A 23,241-nucleotide genomic window follows, 5' to 3' on the forward strand; every position below is an offset into this window, starting at 1 on the left:
GGCCCTGCTTTGCTTCTTTCCTGTCACAGGTGTATAGAGGTGATAGGTCCTCTTCGCTGTCTTTCCTGTCACAGGTGTATAGAGGTGATAGGTCCTCTTCGCTGTCTTTCCTGTCACAGGAGTTCAGAGGTGACAGGTCCTCCTTTGCTTCTTTCCTGTCACAGGAGTTCAGAGGTGACAGGTCCTCCTTTGCTTCTTTCCTGTCACAGGCATTGATTCAGAGGTGACAGGTCCTCCTTTGCTTCTTTCCTGTCACAGGCATTGATTCAGAGGTGACAGGTCCTCCTTTGCTTCTTTCCTGTCACAAAGGGGCGTAGCAATAGGGGGTGCAGAGGTAGCAACCGCATCGGGGCCCTTGGGCCAAAGGGGCTCCGAAGGGCCCTCTCTCAACTACAGTATTAGCTCTCTATTGGTCCTGTACTCATAATAATCACTTCTATAGATACTTTGAATAGTGGTAATCTTTAATAAGCTGTTCCCCATCCCCTTCTTGCACCTCTGACACTGTAGTTGCCATTGACAGGTTTTGGTCCACCGTCTCAATTGTTATGTATAGAGTGCTTGGGGGGCCCCAATGTAAAACTTGCATCGGGGCCCACAGCTCCTTAGCTACGCCACTGCTGTCACAGGCATTGATTCTGAGGTGACAGGTCCTCCTTTGCTTCTTTCCTGTCACATGCATTGACATACCTCCCAACTTTTTGAGATGAGAAAGAGGGACACTTAAGCCACGCCCCTGTCACACCCCTAGTCACACATAGTCATACCATAAAGGTTTTATGAGAAAAAGATGTTGTTTTATAACTCAAACCACACTGATCCTTTCTCCTGGTTCATTTTCCTTCTTATTAACATATTAAAATTAGTAATATATCAATTTAAAGGATGGGAAAAAAGTTTAGAGTCAATCAAACATTTTTTTTAGCAGAGAAATGTATATATTTACATAGAAAGAGGGACAAAGTCCTGAAAGAGGGACAAATGAGGAGGAAAGAGGGACAGGGCTCCCAAAGAGGGACTGTCCCTCCGAAAAAGGGACAGTTGGGAGCTATGCATTGATTCTGAGGTGACAGATCCTCCTTTGCTTCTTTCTTGTGACATGTGATGGATGGATGGGTTCCTCTGCGATTCCTTTGAGTGACAGAAATCGCTTGTTATCTACATGAAAATGGCGGCGGCCTCAGACACGCCGCGCTCTAGCGGTCACAGCAGCCTCCTGTGATGGACCAATAAGGAGAGAGCTCAGGCGTGACCGGCCAATGGCAGCGCAGCGCGGGCTCTGCGAGCAGCGGGAGGTGGGGGAAGTTGTGTCTCCGCTGTGTGAGGAGGAGGGATGGCGGCGGCGTGCGGAGGGCAGAAGCGGAGTCTGGCGGAGCTGCTCGGTATCTCCTGTCCTGTCACTGTCTGTCATATGGGGAGGGGGTCCCCCTGTCACTCACCATGGGGCGGAGGGTATAGAGAGGACCTGGGGCATCTCTGTACATGAAGGCAGCATCACATTGCGGGGCTCCTGTGCAGACCCCATGATCAGTACACCTGGGCTTTAGCCTTCCTCTGGTCATATCAGAATGTAGTGAGGGTGACTCGCACAGAATTCAGACTTGTCAAAATTGCATGCCTTTACTTGCATGCAAATTTGCATTTGTACTTAAAACCAATGTAACTTGATGGTATTGACTGCAAATTTTGCCTGCAGAAAAGAAATGCTGCATATTGCATGCGTTTTTGCATTAACTATCATTCCCTACTGTTGTGAAACTTGGGTGCTGTAACACACACACACAACACACACACACACACACACACACACACACACTCACACACTCACACACTTAGAATTCATATATATATATATATATATATATATATATATATATATATATATATATATATATATATATCCCAACTGTCCTTTGGGAGCCCTGTCCCTCTTTGTTCCTCATTAGTCCCTCTTTCTATGTAAATATATGTATATTTCTCTCCTAAAAATGGGTTTTTATTGACTCTAAACTCTATTCCCATCCTTTAAATTGATATAAATACATAAAACTGCACTGATAATTGAATGCACAGGGTTTCACTGGTGGTGCGCTGCTCCAAATAAACCAATTCCAATATTCAAACAGCTGCGCACTTAGATACTGCTAGCCAAGTGTGTCTCTCCTTATGTGAATCACTCTCACACATCAGACAGTTCAGAGTTCTTCCTATATTGCAGACCAGTCACAGTAACCACTTCTGCGAGATTTCACCTCCACCACACCCCAAGCAGTGGGAACTCACCGCATACAAATGACCCTCTGTCAGATGGGTCTCCAGTGCTTATGGGGTCATCTGGCCGCCCCTGCCACTTAAGGAACCTCTTGCACTGTTGTCACCTCGCTGCAGTATCCATACACCTCAAAGAAATATAACCAGAGCTCCCATAGTGTAAAATCGTTGTTAAAAAAACTTTAATTTTAAAAGAAATGCAAACTTACAAACATGTCCGTTGTTTAAGGCATGGAGGTTTTTATGGGCTCTACCCCAATTGTGGGCCGCCAGGTTGGCTTAGCTGCGCTGGTTCTGTCACCTCCCCCTGGCATCTCCAGTTTCTCCCTCCGTTCTGCCCGACGTATGCCGGCCGCGTGCGCTTTACAGGTTTCGTTGCATAGAGTAATTCATCAGAAGCATGCGCGGCTGTGTTTGGACGGACTTATATACCTAATAGTATACTCCAGGTAATAGGGAGTATTAGGTATATACACAGCAGTAGAAACAGTTCTCCAATCACAGCACCCTCTTAAAGCACAAAGTGTTGTGATTGGCCACATAGTGTGGGCGTAGTTTACTACAACCTGTTGGAAACCAAGTCTAAGTTAGCTTCCCCAAAAGTGAACAATCCCACAAAAAGTTGCATGTTCTGTGTACGGAAACGTGAACCTTTCCCTACAGGTTATCAACTTCAAGTCTATTGGATCACAGATGTAAAAGCTTGGATGTCCTGCATCTACTGAGGATATTTCCTTGCTAGGTTTAACCAATCCCTTCACCCCCCCCCCCCCCCCCCAAAAAAAAAAACCCAAAACCCCCAAAAAACAGAGAGCGTACTTATGTCATGTGACCCTATATAACCTATATGTATATTCATTACACATGGTGTTGAGTTCTGTCACACATTTCCTTGATGGTAGAGGAGACTCTGCTTGCACTTAATTAGCAGTGTGGGGCCATCAGGTTTATGTGGCAATAAACTTTATATGATTACATACAGTACTCTATGCATGTTATATATAACTTTACTAGACATAGTGCTATACCACGTCTATTTTACCATCTTGGATATGATTCTGTAGCCTTTATGTTTGTATCTGACATAACTACTGTATATTCTGGTGTATAAGACGACCCCCCAACTTTTCCAGATAAAATATAGATTTTGGGATATACTCGCTATATAAGACTACCCCTCTTCCAACCCACACCAAATAAAAATAAAAAAATCATCATATACTGGTGCTATGTATGAACAGATACTGGTGCTGTACTGTATTTGGTACCCAGTATATAACAGTATACAGGTGATTGACTAGTTGGATTGGTCAACTCTCCCTAAGTGGATTGGTCAGCTCTCCTTGTCTACCTGTTTATCAGAACGGTATGGAATAGATTGCGCTGTGCCCATAAAACACACCTCTCTCACCCGTCTGGCCCTGTCCTTGTATCCTATTTACTTCCTTCTCTACCTCTCAAATCTCACACAAGTGCACCTGCGCCGCTTCACTACAGTCCTCAGCAGCGAGATCTGAGAGGCGGTAACAGGATAGGATCTCACACAAGTGCACCTGCGCCGCTTCACTACAGTCCTCAGCAGCGAGATCTGAGAGGCGGTAACAGGATAGGATCTCACACAAGTGCACCTGCGCCGCTTCACTACAGTCCTCAGCAGCGAGATCTGAGAGGCGGTAACAGGATAGGGTGGAAGAGGCGAGTTTTATGGGCACAGCGCAATCTCTTTCTTCCATACCCTGGGCGTCTCAGACTTTGCAGCGTGAGCAGTAAGATCCCCCCCAGCATATGCGGTGACAACCAAATCTCCAGCGCCCAGCAACTACACAGCAGTATGTCACGTACGCACTTCAGGTATCAGCATTGCGTAAACATCAGCATGTCGTGTACGCGCATCACGTATCAGCATCACGTAAACATCAGCATGTCGTGTGTACGCGCATCACTTATCAGCATCACGTAAACATCAGCATGTCACGTATGCGCATCGCGTATCAGCATCGCGTATCACCTGGCATCAGTGACACCCGTCGTTTAAGACGATCCCCAACTTTCCAGAAGACTTTTAAGGGTTAAAAAGTAGTCTTATATGCCAGAAAATACAGTATATAACTGTATGGACTGAGCAGTTATACTTACACATACTAGTAAAAAGGCCCGCATGCGCATCAGGCAAAATGGATACACAGACACGGATTTAATGATATAGGATACATACACACATGAATAACCCTTACCCCAACTCCATTTTGCAGCCAAGAGAGCCAGGAAAGGAGCAGGAGGAGCGGAGTCCAGCAGTCAGAAGATTCAGGAAGCTGCTTTATATCTGTTAAGCAGCCATCAGGATGTCAGTCGGTTTCTGCTGGAGGTGAGGAAAAGGTTATTACCAGCGATGGATGTGTGAGTGAAGGAGCCCAGATCTCACTGATGGGGTTAGAGATAAAGCCTTCCTCAGATAATGTTATTAACCACTTCAGCCCACAGGGTTGTTCATTTTTTTCATCTGAGCAACTTTCACCTCCCATTTAATTTCCAATAACTTTATCACTACTCATCACAATGAATTGATCTATATTTTGTTTCTCTCCTCATCCTCCAGGACGGCTCAGTTACATGAGGTTTGCGGTACCTGTTGTGTCTGGGCTGCTGTACGCTCAGTATATTCCTCTCCCCTCCACTCTTGGATGCCTGCGTGCTGGAGCTTATGTCGGGCGGGGGATTGAGGGGCCATTCGTCCTGTTTTCCACATCCGCCCATGGCTTCTCCGGTGTGTGAACGCTGCTGGCCGGGAGTGTTTGCGATCAACGGTGGCTGGTCCAGGAGGGGGTGGTGGCAGAGGATTGACACGCGCTAAGCGTGTAGGTCGGATGAACCGGAAGTACAAGTATTACTTCCGGTTCAGGATGTCACGTGGGGAGGAATCCAATCTCAATCAGGGCAGGCTATGGCACCCCGCTGCAGTGATAAGAATTTTCACAGATGCCAGTCGGGTGGGATGGGAGGCCAACTGCAAGAAGGGTCAACACTCGGGGCCTATGGAATCAGGAGGTGAGTGTGAAGTCCTCAAACTTCAGAGAACTTTTAGCAGTGAAGCTAGCTATTCTCAATTTCCTTCCTCTGATCAAACAGACGCATGTATTAGTCCTCTCGGACAACATAGTCACAGTCTCGTACATTTGAAAACAAGGAGGTACGAGAATCGGAGATCTCAGAGTTCTAGTGCTAGAGATTCTGCAGGTGGCAGAGGAAAATCTTCTTTCGATAACCTCCGTTCATATAAAGGGCTCGCAAAAAATTTTGGCAGACCATATGAGTCGGCCTTGACTGATAGAAGCAGAGTGGTCCCTAAATGGGGAAATATTTGAAGAAATCTCCGACATGTGGGGTCTTCCGGAAGTAGATCTTTTCGCGTCTCCTTTCAACTCAAAAACAAAGATCTTCTTCTCGCTAGATCCATCCTCCCCTCCGGAGAGATTGGATGCTCTGGCAGTTCCTTGGCCAAAGGGTCTCTTGTATGCATTCCCCCCATTTCCACTGATCTCCCGGGAACTTTGGAAAGTACAGAAGGAGGCAGCTCAGGAAAGTAAAGAAGGAGGCAGCTCAGGTAATCTTCATTGCTCCCTACTGGCCACGCAGAATCTGGTTTCCGGATGTTTGTGTTCTGGCATCCAGGGGTCCATGGATTCTACCTCCCAAGGCGGACCTTCTTCTGCAACAGGACAGTGTCCACCCAAATCCAGGAAAATTTTCCCTGGCAGCCTTGTTCTTGAGTGGGAAACCTTAAAGGGAACCAGAGATGAACGTTTCACACAAAATAAACATATCAGTCTATAGCTTGTAAAGGATAACCTACCTACCTGCTCTACCTGATAATTTCGCCGCTCTGGTGTGCCTTTATTAGTGTTTTTTATCCATTATTGCTCCAGGAAAAATCAAATATGGCCGCCGGCTCAAATCCCTTCTGCTTCCGGGTTATGAGTTGTTCTGGATGTGCTGTCTAGGCTATATGAGAAAGGACACAGAAGAGTGATACAGCTATAATGATTCCAGGTCAAACTTAGACTGAGCCAGTCGGGGATTCTTATCACAGCTGCTAATAGACTAATTAAGCAGATAAGAATGAAACTAAAAGCAGGGTAGGTGTTTACTGTCATGTTCCCACCGATAAATGTAATAAAATACATGAGGATGCTTCGTCTCTGGTTCTCTTTAAAGAGTAGGGGTTTCTCAGACTGTGTAATTACTACAGTGGTCAGCTGTAGAATGCTTACAACAAGGAACATTTATTGTACATTTTGGAGGGTTTTTTGTTCTTGGAAAATTAAGAAGGGATGGGGTTGATTTGGGGTTATCCCCTAGCACTCTAAAGGTGCAGGTGACGGCTCTTTCTTTATTTTTGAATGTCAAATTCGCCAGGGAACAGGCTGTAATTTATTTTTTGAAGGCAGTGTCTAGAGCTAGACCCTTGCCTACTAAGATTGTCCCACCTTGTGATTTTAATTTAGCTTTGAAATCATTAATTGATACTCCCTATGAGCCGCTAAATAGGGCTACGCTCAAAGTTATGACATTGAAGACGGTATTTTTAGTTTCGATAACTAGTATCTTTAGTTTCGGCTCGTAGAGTAGGGGACATTCAGGCCCTTTCAATTAAAGATCCGTTTATGCAAATTTTTCCAGATAGGATTATTTTTAGAACAGATCCAGCATGTATTCCTAAGGTCAATTCTTCCTACCATAGGTCCCAGGAGATTGTACTTCCGTCTTTCTGTGACCCTCCCTCCAATGATGGGGAAGCTGAATGGCATAGGCTAGATGTCAGGCGTGCAGCCTACATGGAAGCAACTGCCCCTTTTAGACCCCGTTCACATCTAAAATCCGAAAACGCCGGTGATTACCGCCGGCGTTTTGCGGGAGTGATTTTCCCGCGATTAACGCGGAAAAATCACTGGACACGCAGCGGTTTTGGGGCAATCGCGATTAGCGGTGCTATGCATGCTAATTGCGAATCGCGGGCAAACCGCTGCATGTAACACGTTTGCGGTTATCGCTAACCACAAACGCGGCAGTGAGAACACTGCCATGTGCCACATGCTGCAGCGGGTTTTAAAAAACCGCTAGCGGTTTGCCTTGAGCGGGAATCGCGCGATTCCCGCTCAAGTGTGAATGGGCCCTTAGATCAAACCATTTGTTTGTGTTTTTTTTTTTTTTTGGTACAAAGAAGGGCTTAAAGGTATCTAAGGACACTACTGTATATCAAGATGGCTAAGAGAGGTTATTGCTTCGGCATATAGCAGTCAGGGTCAGTCACCTCCACAGGGTATAAAAGCTCATTCTGTAAGATCTCTGTCAGCCTCATGGGCCGAAAGATCAGGCGCTTCACTGGAACAGATCTGCAAAGTGGCCATTTGGAAAGATCACCATACGTTCATAAAGCACTACAGGGTGGATCTCCTATCCAGCCAGAACATGTCCTTTGGCAGGAAAGTTTTACAGAATATCATCCCTCCCTAAGGTAATTCGCTTCTTGTGTGTCTCTCATGTAATTGAGCTGTCCTGGAGTTTTCGTAGAAATACCTCGACCGGTAAGTTCTACCCGTAGTTTTTCTGCCACCAATTAGGCGTTCTTTGTGTGATACATTTTGCTAAGAATTATTTTAATCTAAATCCATTTTAACAGGAATAATAAGAAAGAAATGGGGAAAAAATCATTATTTCTCAGTTTTTGGCCATTATAGTTTGAAATTAATACATGCTACCGTAATTAAAACCCATGTATTTTATTTGCCAATTTGTCCCCCTTATTACACCATTTAAATTATGTCCCTATCGCAATGTATGGCGCCGATATTTTATTTGGAAATAAATGTGCAGTTTTTCAATTTGCGTCCATCACTATTTACAAGCCCATAATTAAAAAAATTATGTTAATATAATCTTTTGACATGCATATTTAAAAAGTTCAGACCCTTAGGTAACTGTTTTTTTTTTTTTTTTATTGTAATTTTTTTTTTTTTAATTAAACATTTTATTTGGGTAATTTTTGGTGTGGGAGGTAAACAACTAATTTTAAATGTAAAAAAAGTATTTAATAAAAAATTGGATGTGGGTGTAGTTTAACTATTTGGCCACAAGATGGCCACAGTCAAAAAATCCTGGAAGCATGATCGTACGCTTCCAGGAACATTAATGAGGACGGGAAACTGGTTTTTTTTTTTAACTCAGAAAAACCGCAGCGTCTGATAAGAGGCTGTCTGTTTTTCTGCGGGGGATCTCGATCAATGAATGGGAGCTACAATCCCATTCATTGATCGCTGGAATAATGGCCGGCGGGAGCGAGCGGCCGGTGGGAGTGTGCGCAGCCTATCTGAACGAGAATGTTCGTCCAGATAGGCTTAAGTGGTTAAAGGGGATCAGAAGTGAAAATAAAGTTATGATGATTTGTATGTGTAGTACAGCTAAGAAATAGAACATTAGTAGCATAGAAACCAAGCTCATATTGTTTCCAGTACTTCACATGTTATCCATGCAAAAGAGCTTCTCTGAGCTCTCCGGCCAAGTTTGGTCAGCTACAGTGTTGTTTTCTGAAGCACTTATCTCAACCTTTCTCTCACTGTTTCTTGTTTGTTTAAGGCTTTACTGCCAGGAGGTTCAGAGTGTCATTAGCTCTGCTTCATCATTTAAAATACAGTGTCGTTTGTAAACTGCAAATATTAGAGAATGATGCAATGCTATAAAGAGAAATCCATATATATTTTAAAATTAATCAATTTTCATTGCGACTAATGTTCTATTAATTCTCTGTACTACACATACAATTCAGTATGTCATAAGTTTTTTTTTTTCTGCTTCAGTGTCACTTTAATAGTGGTGGAAGTAAGTGAGGTAGCATGGATCTTACTGATGTGACGTGAGCTGAATCATTTTTGTGACCTGAAACCTTCCTTAGATGTGATCACCAACAGTGGATGTGTCTGTGAGTGTCAGGGAACAGATCTTACTGATGTGGGGAGGAGAGAGCTGGAACTATCCTCAGCCAATGTTATTACCAGTAATGGAAGTATCTCTGAGTGGAGGAGTACAAATCTCACTGTTGTAGGGGTGAGGAACTGAAACTTTGCTCAAAGAATGTTATTCCCAGTGGTGGAGGTGTCTGTTATTGGAGGGGTACAAATCTCACTGAAGTGGAAGAGGGGGCAAAGGCAAGGGATTTTTTTCAGATGTCTATACCAATGGTGTAATATGTAAGTGGAGTGGCATAGATCTCACTGATGTGGGACAACTGAACCTTTCCTCGGAGATTGTTACCAGTGGTGGCACTGCCTGTGAATGGATGGTACCAGATCTCACTGCTGTGGGCTTGTGACAGCTAAGGCCTTCAGATTATGTCATTACCAGTGGTGTAATTGTCTGTGAATGGAGGAGCACAGATCTCACAAATGTGAGGTGGGAAGAGTTGAGGCATAGCTCTTGTGAAGGCTAATGGTCTAGTGTGGTGGTAGTGAATGAATGATGAGTGACTTATGTTATTCGCACAGCCCTGCTAGTCACTCTTGTCACTTGCACATCCTGCCATAGGGTATTACCCAGAATGACTGATGTCCACAGAGTGTGGCAGGGTTGTGCGAATAACAAGTTAGGGCTCGTTTACACTTTGTGGTGCTTTGTGATTTAGTGTTTTTTTTTTTTTTTAAAGTGGAACTGTAGATAGAAAATAAACACATTGTTTCACTTACCTGGGGCTTCCCCAAGCTCCCAGCAGCTGTCCTGTCCCGCACCGCTTCTCGACGAGCCTCCGTTCCCCCGCCGCCAGCTACTTTCGGTTTCGCTGCCGGACCACTGCGCCTGCGTGGCTCTGGTTACGCGTATCCTTTCTTCGCGTTCCCCGCTTTTGCAGAGGGGAACGCGAAGAAAGGATACACTTGGCAGGGCTGCACTGGCCTCGACTTACAAGTCGAGGTACGGGACGGAGCGGCGGCAGGAGAACGGAGGCTCGGGCAGGACCAGCGCGGTACAGAACAGCTGCTGGGGGCTTGGGGAAGCCCCAGGTAAGTGAAACAATGCGTTTATTTTCTATCTGCAGTTCCGCTTTAAGCGCTGACGAATTTTTCAAAATCACCCTGAGGCTAGAAACCCACTAGGAGCGATTTCTAAGCGCTAGTGATTTGAAAAAGCTCTTGCTAATACAATGCTATGTGGGATTTTTTATAAAATCACATCGCTCAAGTGCATCAGGGAGTGAATTAAAAAAAATGCTCGGAAAAAACGCTTTTCACAAAAACGGAACACCCACCCAAGGTACGGGAATAAAAAAAAAATTGCTACAAAAAAAGCCCAATGCGAACGCTAAGGCGAGTGGAACGCAATGTGAACGAGACCTTACAGCACAGAATCACAAAAGCTGTCAGTTCAATAGCATTGTTCTTCTTCAGCTGCACTCATACTGCACAGCAGGGCTGTGGAGTTGGTACAAAAATCATCCGACTTCAACTCCGACTCCTCAGCCCTGCTGAACGGTATATGGCCGGACCAGCATACCATACTATATAACTGATGCTGTGCATTATGTGATATATATAGTTATGTCCTCTTTAGGCAGAAGATCCTCCCTGTAAGAAAGTATGCGGTGGTGAGAAGGTGGAGTCAGGAAGTGCTCTGGGGTCAGCCTCTCTCACACAGACGTTTATCGGTAAGTTCATGTCATTGTCGGCAGTTGAGAGCGCCCTCTCTGTGTCACTACAGGTCTGTGCAGGTGTGAAATCAGCAAGGGCACCAGCGTATACCAGGGGTCCCCAAACTTTTTCGGTCAAGTGCCGAATCAGAATATTTCAGCCTGCTGGGGGGCCGGAGTATACATAAAATCATGTAGAAAACCATTACATTGTAGCTAGGTATTGTAGATAGCGCCTACTAACAAGTGCAGCCTCATGCCTCAGCATGTCAGATAGTATGTCCCCCCAACTTAGCAAGTGCAGATATTGTGACCCTAACATAGCAAGTCATATGTGAGCCAAAATGTCACCCCCCTCCAAAACTACCCCGTCTCCAGTAATTGCATGAACTGCAAATTATCCACCCCTACACATGGGCACACATGTTCATGCGGTTCCCGAATAAGTTTTTGTGCGCCAGACACTGAAGCATACCTAGGATTGGAAGCCAGCGAATGACTGCTTTATGGCTTCCATGGGGAAGGGTAGTGCCAGCTCTGCTATTCTATATGCAGCCACCAATATTTAAAGATGCAGCAGGCCACATATATACAGCATGTAATACATTTTGTGTTTAAAGGGCCGGTAAAAAAAGCCTCAGGGGGGCCGCATTCAGGCCGCGGGCCTTAGTCTGAGGACCACTGGTGTATACACTCAGTCCATGGAACGTAAATTCATGTTCACACGTTTGTTGCATTGGATATTGCATAGCTATTAAGACGTCTGAGTTTTATCCAGTGTCCGGGAAAAGTTGTGCACAGGGCCGTGGAGTCGGTACACAAATCATCCAACTCAGACTCCGCAGTTTAGGAAACCTCTGACTCCAGGTACCCAAAATTACTCCGACTCATCTACTCCGACTCCTTAGTCTAATTTTTACAAAGTCCATGGATTTGGTTCCAAAATCCTCCGACTCCGACACCTCAGTTTATTGAAACCACCGACTCCAGGTACCCAAAATGACTCTGACTCCACAGCCCTGGTTGTGCACTGTCATGAGTTTGCATTCTGTCATGGCAGTGAGAAAATCCAGATGATCCGCACACTCTGAATGAACCAAGTTCAATATTTTAATTTAAGTAAAGTGACACATGCCATTCCATATACCAACGATTCGTTTTGGGGCCCCGTGGGGTCCCCTTTGTCAAGGTTACAAACACAGAATGGTTTGTAACCTTGACAAAGGGGACTCCACGGGGCCCCGAAACGAATCGTTGGTATATGGAATGGCATGTGTCACTTTACTTAAATTAAAATATTGAACTCGGTTCATTCAGAGTGTGCGGATCATCTGGATTTTCTTGTATGCGATTACGATCCAGCTCATCGACGGTGGTATGCAATTCCATGCGGACTTCTGTCATGGCAGTGGGCGTATTTTAGTTACCATAGATATCCTCCAAGTGATGTGGCACACCTCAATCAAAAGCCATGAGTGTCCCTGGCACTTACAGTCCAGTCAGTGGCGTAGCTAGGGAACTATGAGCCCCAGTGCGAATGTCACATCCCCCAAGCACTCTATACCTACCAATTGATACGGCGCAGCAAAACCTGCCACGACCAACCACAGTGTCAGAGGTGCAAGAAGGGGATGGGGAACAGTTTGTTCATGATTACTACTACTCAAATTATCTATAGAAGTGATTATTACTAGCACAGGACCAAAAAAGAGCTAATGCTGTGTTTGAGGGAGGGCCCCGATGCAGTCGCAACCTCTGCATCCCTATTGCTAGGCCCGAGTCCAGTTGATATCCACAATAGGTAACACAGGATATGTTGAGATGTCAGTTGTGTTCTGTTGCAGATAACAGACCATTTTGGCTCCTGGTGAGACCCAGTGGTGCAGATGGTGCTGCCAGTGTGTGGAGACAAGTTACATGCATCAGTTGAAGGCCAGGCAGCTGAGAATTCTCAGGGCGTCTGGCTGCCTGATTGGCTGAGGAAATGTCTTTGTTTTCTCCTTTCCAGGTTCCACCATAAGAGATCAGGCCTCACATGTGGGCGTCTCCCCCGGTGTTCTCAGTGCTAAGACCGCGGTCTCCAGCATCCAGCTCATCTGCCATAATGGCTCCAGCAGTATGGAGGGTGGACTGCTCAGCCAAGATCAGCGTGTAAGCACTGCTCTATGTATCCTGCTTCTGTCCCCCTGGCTGTGTGCTCTGTCCTGCCTCTGTCCTCCTGGCTGTGTGCTCTGTCCTGCCTCTGTCCCCCTTGCTGTGTGCTCTGTCCTGCTTCTGTCCCCCTGGCTGTGTGCTCTGTCCTGCTTCTGTCCTCCTGGCTGTGTGCTCTGTCCTGCTTCTGTCCCCCGGCTGTGTGCTCTGACCTGCTTCTGTCCCCCGGCTGTGTGCTCTGACCTGCTTCTGTCCCCCGGCTGTGTGCTCTGACCTGCTTCTGTCCCCCTGGCTGTGTGCTCTGTGTCCTGCTTCTGTCCCCCTGGCTGTGTGCTCTGTGTCCTGCTTTTGTCCTCCTGGCTGTGTCCTCTGACCTGCTTCTGTCCTCCTGACTTTGTGCTTTATCCTGCTTCTGTCCCCCTGGCTGTGTGCTCTGTCCTGCTTCTGTCCTCCTGGCTGTGTGCTCTGTCCTGCTTCTGCCCCCCTGGCTGTGTGCTCTGTCCTGCTTCTGCCCCCCTGGCTGTGTGCTCTGTCCTGCTTCTGTCCCCCTGGCTGTGTGCTCTGTCCTGCTTCTGCCCCCCTGGCTGTGTGCTCTGTCCTGCTTCTGTCCCCCTGGCTGTGTGCTCTGTCCTGCTTCTGTCCCCCTGGCTGTGTGCTCTGTCCTGCTTCTGTCCCCCTGGCTGTGTGCTCTGTTCTGCTTCTGTCCCCCTGGCTGTGTGCTCTGTTCTGCTTCTGGTGGCTGGATGGTGTACTGGTTAAGGGCTCTGCCTCTGACACAGGAGACCTGGGTTCGAATCTCGGCTCTGCCTGTTCAGTAAGCCAGTAATTCAGTAAGGAGCGCTTTGGGCAAGACTCCCTAACACTGCTACTGCCTACTGAGTCCGCTCTAGTGGCAGTAGCTGGCTGTGTGCTCTGTCCTGCTTCTGTCCTCCTGGCTGTGTGCTTTATCCTGCTTCTGTTCCCATGGCTGTGTGCTCTATCCCGCTTCTGTCCTCCTAGCTGTGTGCTCTATCCGGCTTCTGTCCTCCTGGCTGTGTGCTCTGTCCTCCTGGCTGTGTACTTTGTCCTGCTTCTGTCCTTCTGGCTTTGTGCTCTGTCCTACTTCTGTCCTCCTGGCTGTGTGCTCTGTCCTACTTCTATCCTCCTGGCTGTGTGCTCTGTCCTACTTCTGTCCTCCTGGCTGTGTGCTCTGTCCTACTTCTGTCCTCCTGGCTGTTTGCTCTGTCCTGCTTCTGTCCCCCTGGCTGTGTGCTCTGTCCTGCTTCTGTCCCCCGGCTGTGTGCTCTGACCTGCTTCTGTTCCCCTGGCTGTGTGCTCTGTCCTGCTTCTGTCCTCCTGGCTGTGTGCTCTGTCCTGCTTCTGTCCTCCTGGCTGTGTGCTCTGTCCTACTTCTGTCCCCCTGGCTGTGTGCTCTGTCCTGCTTCTGTCCCCCTGGCTGTGTGCTCTGTCCTGCTTCTGTCCCCCTGGCTGTGTGCTCTGTCCTGCTTCTGTCCCCCTGGCTGTGTGCTCTGTCCTGCTTCTGTCCCCCTGGCTGTGTGCTCTGTCCTGCTTCTGTCCCCCTGGCTGTGTGCTCTGTCCTGCTTCTGTCCCCCTGGCTGTGTGCTCTGTCCTGCTTCTGTCCCCCTGGCTGTGTGCTCTGTCCTGCCTCTGTCCTCCTGGCTGTGTGCTTTATCCTGCTTCTGTTCCCATGGCTGTGTGCTCTATCCTGCTTCTGTCCTCCTGGCTGTGTGATCTGTCCTGCTTCTGTCCTTCTGGTTGTGTGCTCTGTCCTGCTTCTGTCCTCCTGACTGTGTGCTCTGTCCTGCTTCTGTCCCCCTGGCTGTGTGCTCTGTCCTGCTTCTGTCCCCCTGGCTGTGTGCTCTGTCCTGCTTCTGTCCCCCTGGCTGTGTGCTCTGTCCTGCCTCTGTCCTCCTGGCTGTGTGCTTTATCCTGCTTCTGTTCCCATGGCTGTGTGCTCTATCCTGCTTCTGTCCTCCTGGCTGTGTGCTCTATCCTGCTTCTGTCCTCCTGGCTGTGTGATCTGTCCTGCTTCTGTCCTTCTGGTTGTGTGCTCTGTCCTGCTTCTGTCCTCCTGACTGTGTGCTTTGTCCTGCTTCTGTCCTCCTGGCTGTGTGCTCTGTCCTGCTTCTGTCCTGGCTGTGTGCTCTGTCCTGCTTCTGTCCTCCTGGCTGTGTGCTCTGTCTTGCTTCTGTCCCGGCTGTGTGCTCTGTCTTGCTTCTGTCCCGGCTGTGTGCTCTGTCTTGCTTCTGTCCTCCTGGCTGTGTGCTCTGTCCTGCTTCTGTCCTCCTGGCTGTGTGCTCTCTCCTGCTTCTGTCCTCCTGGCTGTGTGCTCTGTCCTGCTTCTTTCCTCCTGGCTGTGTGCTCTGTCCTGCTTCTGTCCCCATGGCTGTGTGCTGTGTCCTGCTTCTGTCCCCATGGCTGTGTGCTCTGTCCTCCTGGCTGTATGCTCTGTCCTACTTCTTTCCTCCTGGCTGTGTGCGTTGTCTTGTTTCTGTCCCCCTGGCTGCGTGCTCTGTCCTGCTTTTCTCATCATTTGCACTGCTATCGGTAGCAGGGATTAATGCTGCTGGGCATATTTCAGCCATCCTAAAAAGAGCTATTTTCCAGATGTTATAAAAGGAACCTAAAGTTTATACTTAGGGTTATTCATCCCTCCATATACAGTATAAGAGGATACTAATCTCTGTTGTCAATATATTGCTAACAATCTCTCATTAGATCACCACACAGAGGAATAAGGGCAGGCATCATACAGTAAGAAACCAGAGCCACATTTGTGCAACTGGAAATCAGATTGCTTGCTTTGATTTGTATATTGAACTTTACCATAAGTCAGTGGCTGCTAATTTGAGTGCTGCCCCCTGGTGGTAAGAAGCAAACATGTCCAGGCACCAAGGCCCTGATGCAGTCAGTTTATTTACCTCAGGCTGCGTTCACATATGACATAGCATGAAATGTAGCGTTTTTTGGCATGTGCAGTGCTTTTTTTTATTTTCTGTGTGCGTTCGCCGTTTTGTGGGCTTTTTTATGCGTTTGTGGTTTGCTAATAGAAAATGCATATGCATTTTTCATGCGTTTTTTTTTATTGCGTTTTATGCAAGTCACTAGGAAGACAACAGAAAATGCATCACTAAACAATTTTTTGTAAGTAAAAATGCATGAAAAACGCATACCATTGTGTTCCCATTTACTTTCATAATGTGCGGTTTGGCAGCCATCCTGCATATTATGCAACACTGCTAGCGTTTGCTTACTGTAAAAACGCATCTAAAATCACATATGCGTTTTTACATGCGGTTTTTCCTGCAGCCCATAGACTTCCATTAGCTGGAAAAACGCTGTGTTTCCCACTACGCTAGCGTTTCTACCATGTATGCACCCGGCCTTAGTGTTATTGACACCAGATTGCACTCTAAGTTGCTGACTTCCTGTAGCGGGGTTGTCATCTACAAAGCAAGGCTGATAGTAAACTAGCTGTAGTGTGTACTGATCTCTGCCATCTCCAGCATATGCAGTATAAGTTGGAACTATGTGCCTGGTAGTAAACCAGCTGTAGTGTGTGCTGATCTTTGCTTCTTTCAGTGTGTACAGTATAAGCTTTAATTCTGTTCCTATACTGATAGTACCTGCAGGATTTGCTGATTCTTGCCACCTCCAGTGTGTACACTACAAGCTGTTATTGTTTGCCTATACTGATAGCAAATTAGCTGCAGTGTATGCTTATTCCTGCCACCTCCAGTGTGTACAGTACAAGCTGTTATTGTTTGCCTATACTGACAGTAAACTATCTGCAGTGTGTGCTGATTACTGCCACCTCCAGTGTGTACACTACAAGCTGTTATTGTTTGCCTATACTGATAGCAAATTAGCTGCAGTGTATGCTTATTCCTGCCACCTCCAGTGTGTACAGTACAAGCTGTTATTGTTTGCCTATACTGACAGTAAACTATCTGCAGTGTGTGCTGATTACTGCCACCTCCAGTGTGTACATGACAAGCTGTTATTGTTGTCTATGCTGATAGTAAACTAGTTGCAGTGTGTTCTGATCTCTGCTACCTCCAGTATGTACTGTATGGTATAAGGTTTTATTCTTTAACTATACTGATGCTATACTAGCCTACTATATCCCAACCTTATTGTCACAGGACAGACTGGCTGCTTTACTGAAGACCCTGAAGCAGCTGCTGGCGGAAAATTGTTTCAGCTGCTCCTATTTCTTGAAAACCATTTGGAAACAAGAGGTCAGCTTCATTTCTTCTGCAACTAAGAGTTATATTTCCCACAGTAAACAGTTCTGTCCTCACCACTGCTCCTTTATGTTCTGTAGCGCCCTCCGGTGTTAGAAGCTATGTGGCACTTGCACAGTACAGACATAGTGGGACTAGAAGACTTGCTGGAGAGGTAAGACTGACCTTTGAGCACTCTGTATCAGTGATTGGCATGTTTTGCTGAATGGCTATGTGCTTAGTAAAATGCTGCAGAAAATGTCAGTGCTCTAAAAATACATAATTATATGGTATGACATGAAAATATGACTCCTCTGAGGACAGTCAGTGACATCACATGACTAAGCATAGAGAGAGAGAGAGAGAGAATTACAATATGCCTTAAACAGACACTGAAGCGGAAAAAAATGATATAATGAATTGGTTGTGTAGCACTGGTAATTACTAGATCATTAGTAGCAAAGGAAATATTCTCATATTTTTATTTTCAGTGTTATAGTTTTTTTTTTTTATAACCTTGCATCATTCTCTAATCTTTGTAGTTTACACACTACTCAACATTCTAAATGATTTTTTCAAAGCAGTCAGGTGAACTTTTGAACTGTCCTCTGTCACTGTATTGGTTTTGTTTTCTGCAGATGCTTGAGATAATAAGCTTCAGAAGACAGAGCTCTCTGCGACTTTGAAAGTCGTGGAGCTCAATGGCTCTTTTGCATAGATAACTGGAGTTCTTAACTCTTCCTGTACTGGAAACAATATTAGATGTATGTCTCTGCTCCTAATGTTTTATTTCTTAGCTGTACTGCAAATACAAATCATTATATATTTATTTTATTTTTTTGCTTCAGTGTCCGTCAAATCCAGCGTTATCAGCTGAACGACCGTTTGTACACACACCCGATTTGACGTCCAAGCCACTGGTCAGAACGACCGGTCGTTTGGAAAAATCAGACATGTGTATGCACCTTCAAAGGAAATAAATATGGCAGCCTTCATATCTCTCTCACTTCCGGTGTCCTTTAAGTGAGCACTTCTTGTCTATTTAGCCTTCTCACAGTGTATTGACAATACAGCTGCCAGCGATTTTATCCCATGAGTTCTCCTCCCAAGTCATTCTCTTTTCAGTGTAGTCATTGTTTTCAATGCGCAAATGGTCCTTGAATGACTTGTGATGAATGACTTGTTTACTGCGATGTTGAGAGTCCGGAGATAGGCGGTAATTCCTTCCTCTGCAGGGAAGTTCTCTCTCTCGTTATCGTGGTGAGGACGGTCTGAAATCCGGACAAGCTGACCTGTTTGGCCCATGTCACAAAACAAGCGGCAGCTTTAATTCCACTTCCGTATAACTGCTTGTGGGCACCAGGCTCCTTCAGTTTCAAGACCATTAATGCCCGCAACCCGTTCAGTCCCATCTTTCTTGCCCTTAGGCCTCCTTCACATTAGGCAACGTGTATGGCGGTATGTTCAAAACTTAAGCGCACGCGATTGCATGCCATCTGCGTTACCGTGCGTTGCGCTGCTGGTAAATATTTACCCATCGCAATCCTGCGTAGGCGCATTACCGGCTCTTCCTTTGGGTCAAAGGCGGAAATAGCCGAACTCGATCGTATCCGCTCTACTGCTGAGGCGCAAAGGACTCTCACCTGCGCAGTAGAGTGGATCGATCGGGGTTCGGCTATTTCAGCCTTAGACCCAAAGGAAGAGCAGCTAATGCGCCTGCGCAGGATTGCGATGGGTAAATATTTACCTCGCCGCTATCCGGGGGGATCCCGGCACTGCAATGGAGGGATGGAGGAGGACGGGAGAAGCCTCGTTAGGGCCCCTACAGCAAGGTTCACTGACAGCATACTGTCAGGACCACGGTCATGACATCACACTGTGGGAGGGGTTTCATCTCAATATCAGCCATATAGACCCCCATACTCCCCATAATGCACTTGCTACCCTAAATGCCTCCATCTGACTTACTATCTTAAAGGGAATCTGAAGTGAGGAGACTCGCATCATGTTTCATGCATAACTATGTAGAGGGACGGCTCTGGATGCCATAGAGCCTCCCCAGTCCTCGATCCCTCCCCTCCTTCCTGCTGTGTCCCCTGTTGAAGTCATTTGATCTGCTAGGCCGGAAAAATATGGTATAATGTTCAGCAACAAAGTGCGGTGATGAAGTAAAACGTTATTCAGAAACATTACATTGGATTCAAGCAGTGATAAGTCAGCAATAATCTGGCAACAAGGCAGTGATAACCAGAAAGATTGTCAGTTGTTTCTTCCTCCCATTGAAATGTACTGGTAGTGCCACCTTCAGGATGGTGATATTAGTGCAGTTCAGACAGAAATGCTTCTTATTGCTGCTTTTTAAATGCCTACATAGTGCTCCTATGGTATGAATAGGGTGTGTAGTACAGCTGTACAATTTTAGGTGATCACGTGGATTTCACTTCAAGAGGCCAAAAATCTCTAAGCAAGTCAGTAATTCTTCAAGTCTAGCAACCCTCGGGGCGCTCTAAAGTGCATCACATCATATCGCTGTTGTGAGTGGAATGGTAAAATCTCACTTTCCTAGTTATCTGACACATCCATAAAGGTAGCCATACACTGGTCGATTTGCCATCAGATTCGACCAACAGATAGATCCCTCTCTGATAGAATCTGATCAGAGAGGGATCGTATGACTGCCTTTACTGCAAACAGATTGTGAATCGATTTCAGCATGAAACCGATCACAATCTGTGGTGGTGCTGCCACTTACCACCCCCCCGCATACATTACCTGCTGCGGCCGGCGCGAGTCTCCGCTGTATCTTCTCCGCCGGGTTCCGGACCGGCAGGCTTCACTTCTTTCTCTCCGGGGAAGTTTAAACAGTAGAGGGCGCTCTACTGTTTAAACTTCCTGCCGGGACAGGAAGTTCAGTGAAGCTGCAGCCCTGGAGCCCAGCGGAGAAGAGACAGCGGTGACTCGCGCCGGCCGCAGCAGGTAATGTATTGCCGCTGTATTGCGTCGGTCGTCGGGCATTAGAACGCCGCTATCGACGCACTCCCGACCCGCCGGCGATCGAGCAAAATCTTCTGCACGGACAGCTCGACGGGAATCGATGGGAATGATTGATTTTCGGTTGGCAATCAATAGTTTGCGAAACGATTTCACAGCAGATTCGATCACAGTGATCGAATCTGCTGTATATCGGCGGGAAAATTGTTAGATGTATGGACCTCCCCTTAACTCTTATGGACAATTCAGTATCCCTGCTTGAAATTATGGGTTAGTAAGACAAGATGGGGGAGGGGGGGTCAGACTGGATTAGCTGCATGCTTGTTTCAGGTGTGGGATTCAGCCACCACTGCAGCCAAAGAGATCAGTAGGACAGCCATGCAACTGGTATTGTTTAAAAGGAAACATCCATATCCCTCTCAGTTTAGGTTCTCTTTAACCCTCTGGGGACTGGCTGCCTAAACCCCCTTAGGGACCAGGCCATATTACATGCGGGGGGGGGGGGGGGGGGGAAGGGCGCCTGTTTGGGCGGGGGGGAAGGGCGCCTGTTTGGGCGGGGGGGTCAGGCAGCCGGATCCCCAGTATAGTTGCCTAGGCATGGTGTCCCCAGTGTAGGCAGGTGTCCCCGGTATTGCCGGCAGCCTTTACTCACCACCCGGGTCCTGCGATGAGCAGCTCTAGTCCCTTCCGCTCTGGCCGGCACCTCTACTGGCGCTGCCTCTAAGTTCTGGGTCGTAGCTTGATGACATCATCAAGCCGAGACCCGACATTTAAGTCAGAGTGAGCAGAGCTGCTGGGCAGAGCGGAGGGGAGCGACTTTCGCCGGGGGGGGGGGGGGAACGCTAGGAAGGTAACCGTCCTCTCCTTCCCCTCCTACCGCTGCTGCTCAGAAGCGATCATTACGATCAGCCAGTGATCGTAGTGATCAGAAGCCAATCGTGATGACTGCTGATCACTGTGGGGAGATGTCAGCTGTCATATGACAGCTTAATCTCCTCTCTCGGGTGCAGTAGACTCAGTAAACCAAACCCACCATCTGGTGCAGTGTTGTCTTTATTTTGGTGAAGGACATGAGTTCTGTAGATTCTCATGAGAGTAATATCTTCTCCCACTGTAGCATGCTTTTGCAATTTTTCTCAACTGTACTTTTATACCCTTTATATAACAGCAGCCTCTGTCCTTTAGTATGTATAGTGTTTGACACATCATGGAAAAATAAACTACGCTTTGCTCATTGAGAAGCTGGTGTGCGAACCAATCCTTTGGACTTTCTGGACTGACATAGGATGTTGCTTTGCATCCCTGGTTCTGCACCCGGATTTATACTGCAAGTTGTGCTGCTGCTCAGCCCTTCTTTTCTTTCTGTCCTTTAGCATTGAAAGTGATGTGTGTCATAGACTGCAGCAGCAGAGTGTGAGTTCCTGTGATTTGTATAGTTGTAGAGACGGGAGCCGTGCAGTGGATTGGCTGTGCTCAGAGATGAGGTCACTGTGTCGACATATGGAAGACTCGCCTGGTAATCTGGAAGTGGTAGAAGATATATTGTGTGGTAAGGTTCTGCATCTCTAGAGGAGCAAACTATCACAAATCTTGCTCACTTTTCACCTAAGCTGTGATGCTGGGTACACACGGTGTGTTTTACGGTCGATTTTCCGTTCAATCGATTTTCAATTCGTTTTTCTGCTGCATTTACCGCTCGATTCTCTTATCTTTTCATATCAATTTCCATTCACTTCTATGGGAAACCGACCAGAAAAACAATCGAAAATAATATCAGACATGATGGAAATTATCTGTCGAACCATCTATCTAACACAAAATTGTATGGTGTGTACCTAGCATAAGGAGAGCTAATGCATGATATAAACAGATAAGGGGAGCTAATGCATGATATAAACAGATAAGGGGAGCTAATGCATGATATAAACAGATAAGGGGAGCTAATGCATGATATAAACAGATAAGGAGAGCTAATGCATGACATAAACAGATAAGGGGAGCTAATGCATGATATAAACAGATAAGAAGAGCTAATGCATGATATAAACAGATAAGGGGAGATAATTCATGATCTAAACATATAAGGAGAGATAAACCATGAGTTAAGTCAGTTAAGGAGAAATACATCAGGAGCTAGTCCTTGTTCACATTGCGTTCCGTTCGCGTGTCCATCCGCGTTGGGCTGTTTTTGGCTCATATTTTTTTCGATTCCTGGCGCTTGAGTGGGCGATTCGTTTTTGTGCTTAACGGTTTTCTAAGCTTTTTTTTCCGAGCGGTTTTGTAATTCACTCCCTGACGCAAGTCAGAAAGTGAACTCTTTGACTGGGAAAATAATAAATACAATGTATTTATTCTTTAAAAAAACCCTAGCGCAATCGCCTTATTGCGTGTTTTTGTACACGATTTCTGAAAAAACCCCGACAACCCCTGCAGTGTGAACAAGGCCTTACTGCATGTTAGATAAGGAGAGACAATTAATGAGTTAAATCATTTGAGGAGAGATAAATTGTGAATAAGCTGGAGAGATAAGTCAAATGAAAGTTTTTTTGTATCAGCCACAATATCTTCCATACATGCAGCAGTATCAGTATTGACACCTCCCATCCACAGATCTGCTGGCTGTGCTGATCAGAGGAGCTTTCTCTCCATCTGCAAAGAGTTCTGAACCGTCCAGCATTGGCCAGGTATGTCCTATTTCTGCTCTGCCTCTAGAGCAGTGTTTCTCAACAGTTTATTGGTATGTACCCCTTTTAAAACCCTATACTCACCAAGTACCCCATTACTAGCATAGTAAACATTATCACAAGTACCCCTTGACAAATATATATTTTTAATCGTAGTACATAATTGGTTCTAAACCATTTCTAAGCATTTACATTTGCTTTCAATTAGCTAAAATACTAATTTGGTGTTGTTTTATATAGGATTTATCAT

General features: G+C 46.3%; 1 protein-coding gene across 1 annotated transcript in view; it reads left to right on the plus strand.

Moving 5' to 3' along the window:
- Window positions 1-1,299: 1,299 nt before the first annotated feature.
- FANCA (FA complementation group A) overlaps window positions 1,300-23,241 on the plus strand; it is a 119,002-nt gene continuing 97,060 nt past the window's right edge. Inside the window, exons 1-8 of the mRNA XM_068260684.1 lie at window positions 1,300-1,382; window positions 4,524-4,636; window positions 10,864-10,957; window positions 12,948-13,090; window positions 17,236-17,331; window positions 17,418-17,491; window positions 21,744-21,856; window positions 22,918-22,991. Of these exons, the coding sequence (XP_068116785.1) occupies window positions 1,334-1,382; window positions 4,524-4,636; window positions 10,864-10,957; window positions 12,948-13,090; window positions 17,236-17,331; window positions 17,418-17,491; window positions 21,744-21,856; window positions 22,918-22,991 (756 nt within the window). The 5' untranslated portion in view covers window positions 1,300-1,333. The remainder of the gene's footprint in view (window positions 1,383-4,523; window positions 4,637-10,863; window positions 10,958-12,947; window positions 13,091-17,235; window positions 17,332-17,417; window positions 17,492-21,743; window positions 21,857-22,917; window positions 22,992-23,241) is intronic.

The sequence above is a fragment of the Hyperolius riggenbachi genome, chromosome 11 (assembly GCF_040937935.1).
Source record: "Hyperolius riggenbachi isolate aHypRig1 chromosome 11, aHypRig1.pri, whole genome shotgun sequence".
Lineage (NCBI taxonomy): Eukaryota > Metazoa > Chordata > Amphibia > Anura > Hyperoliidae > Hyperolius > Hyperolius riggenbachi.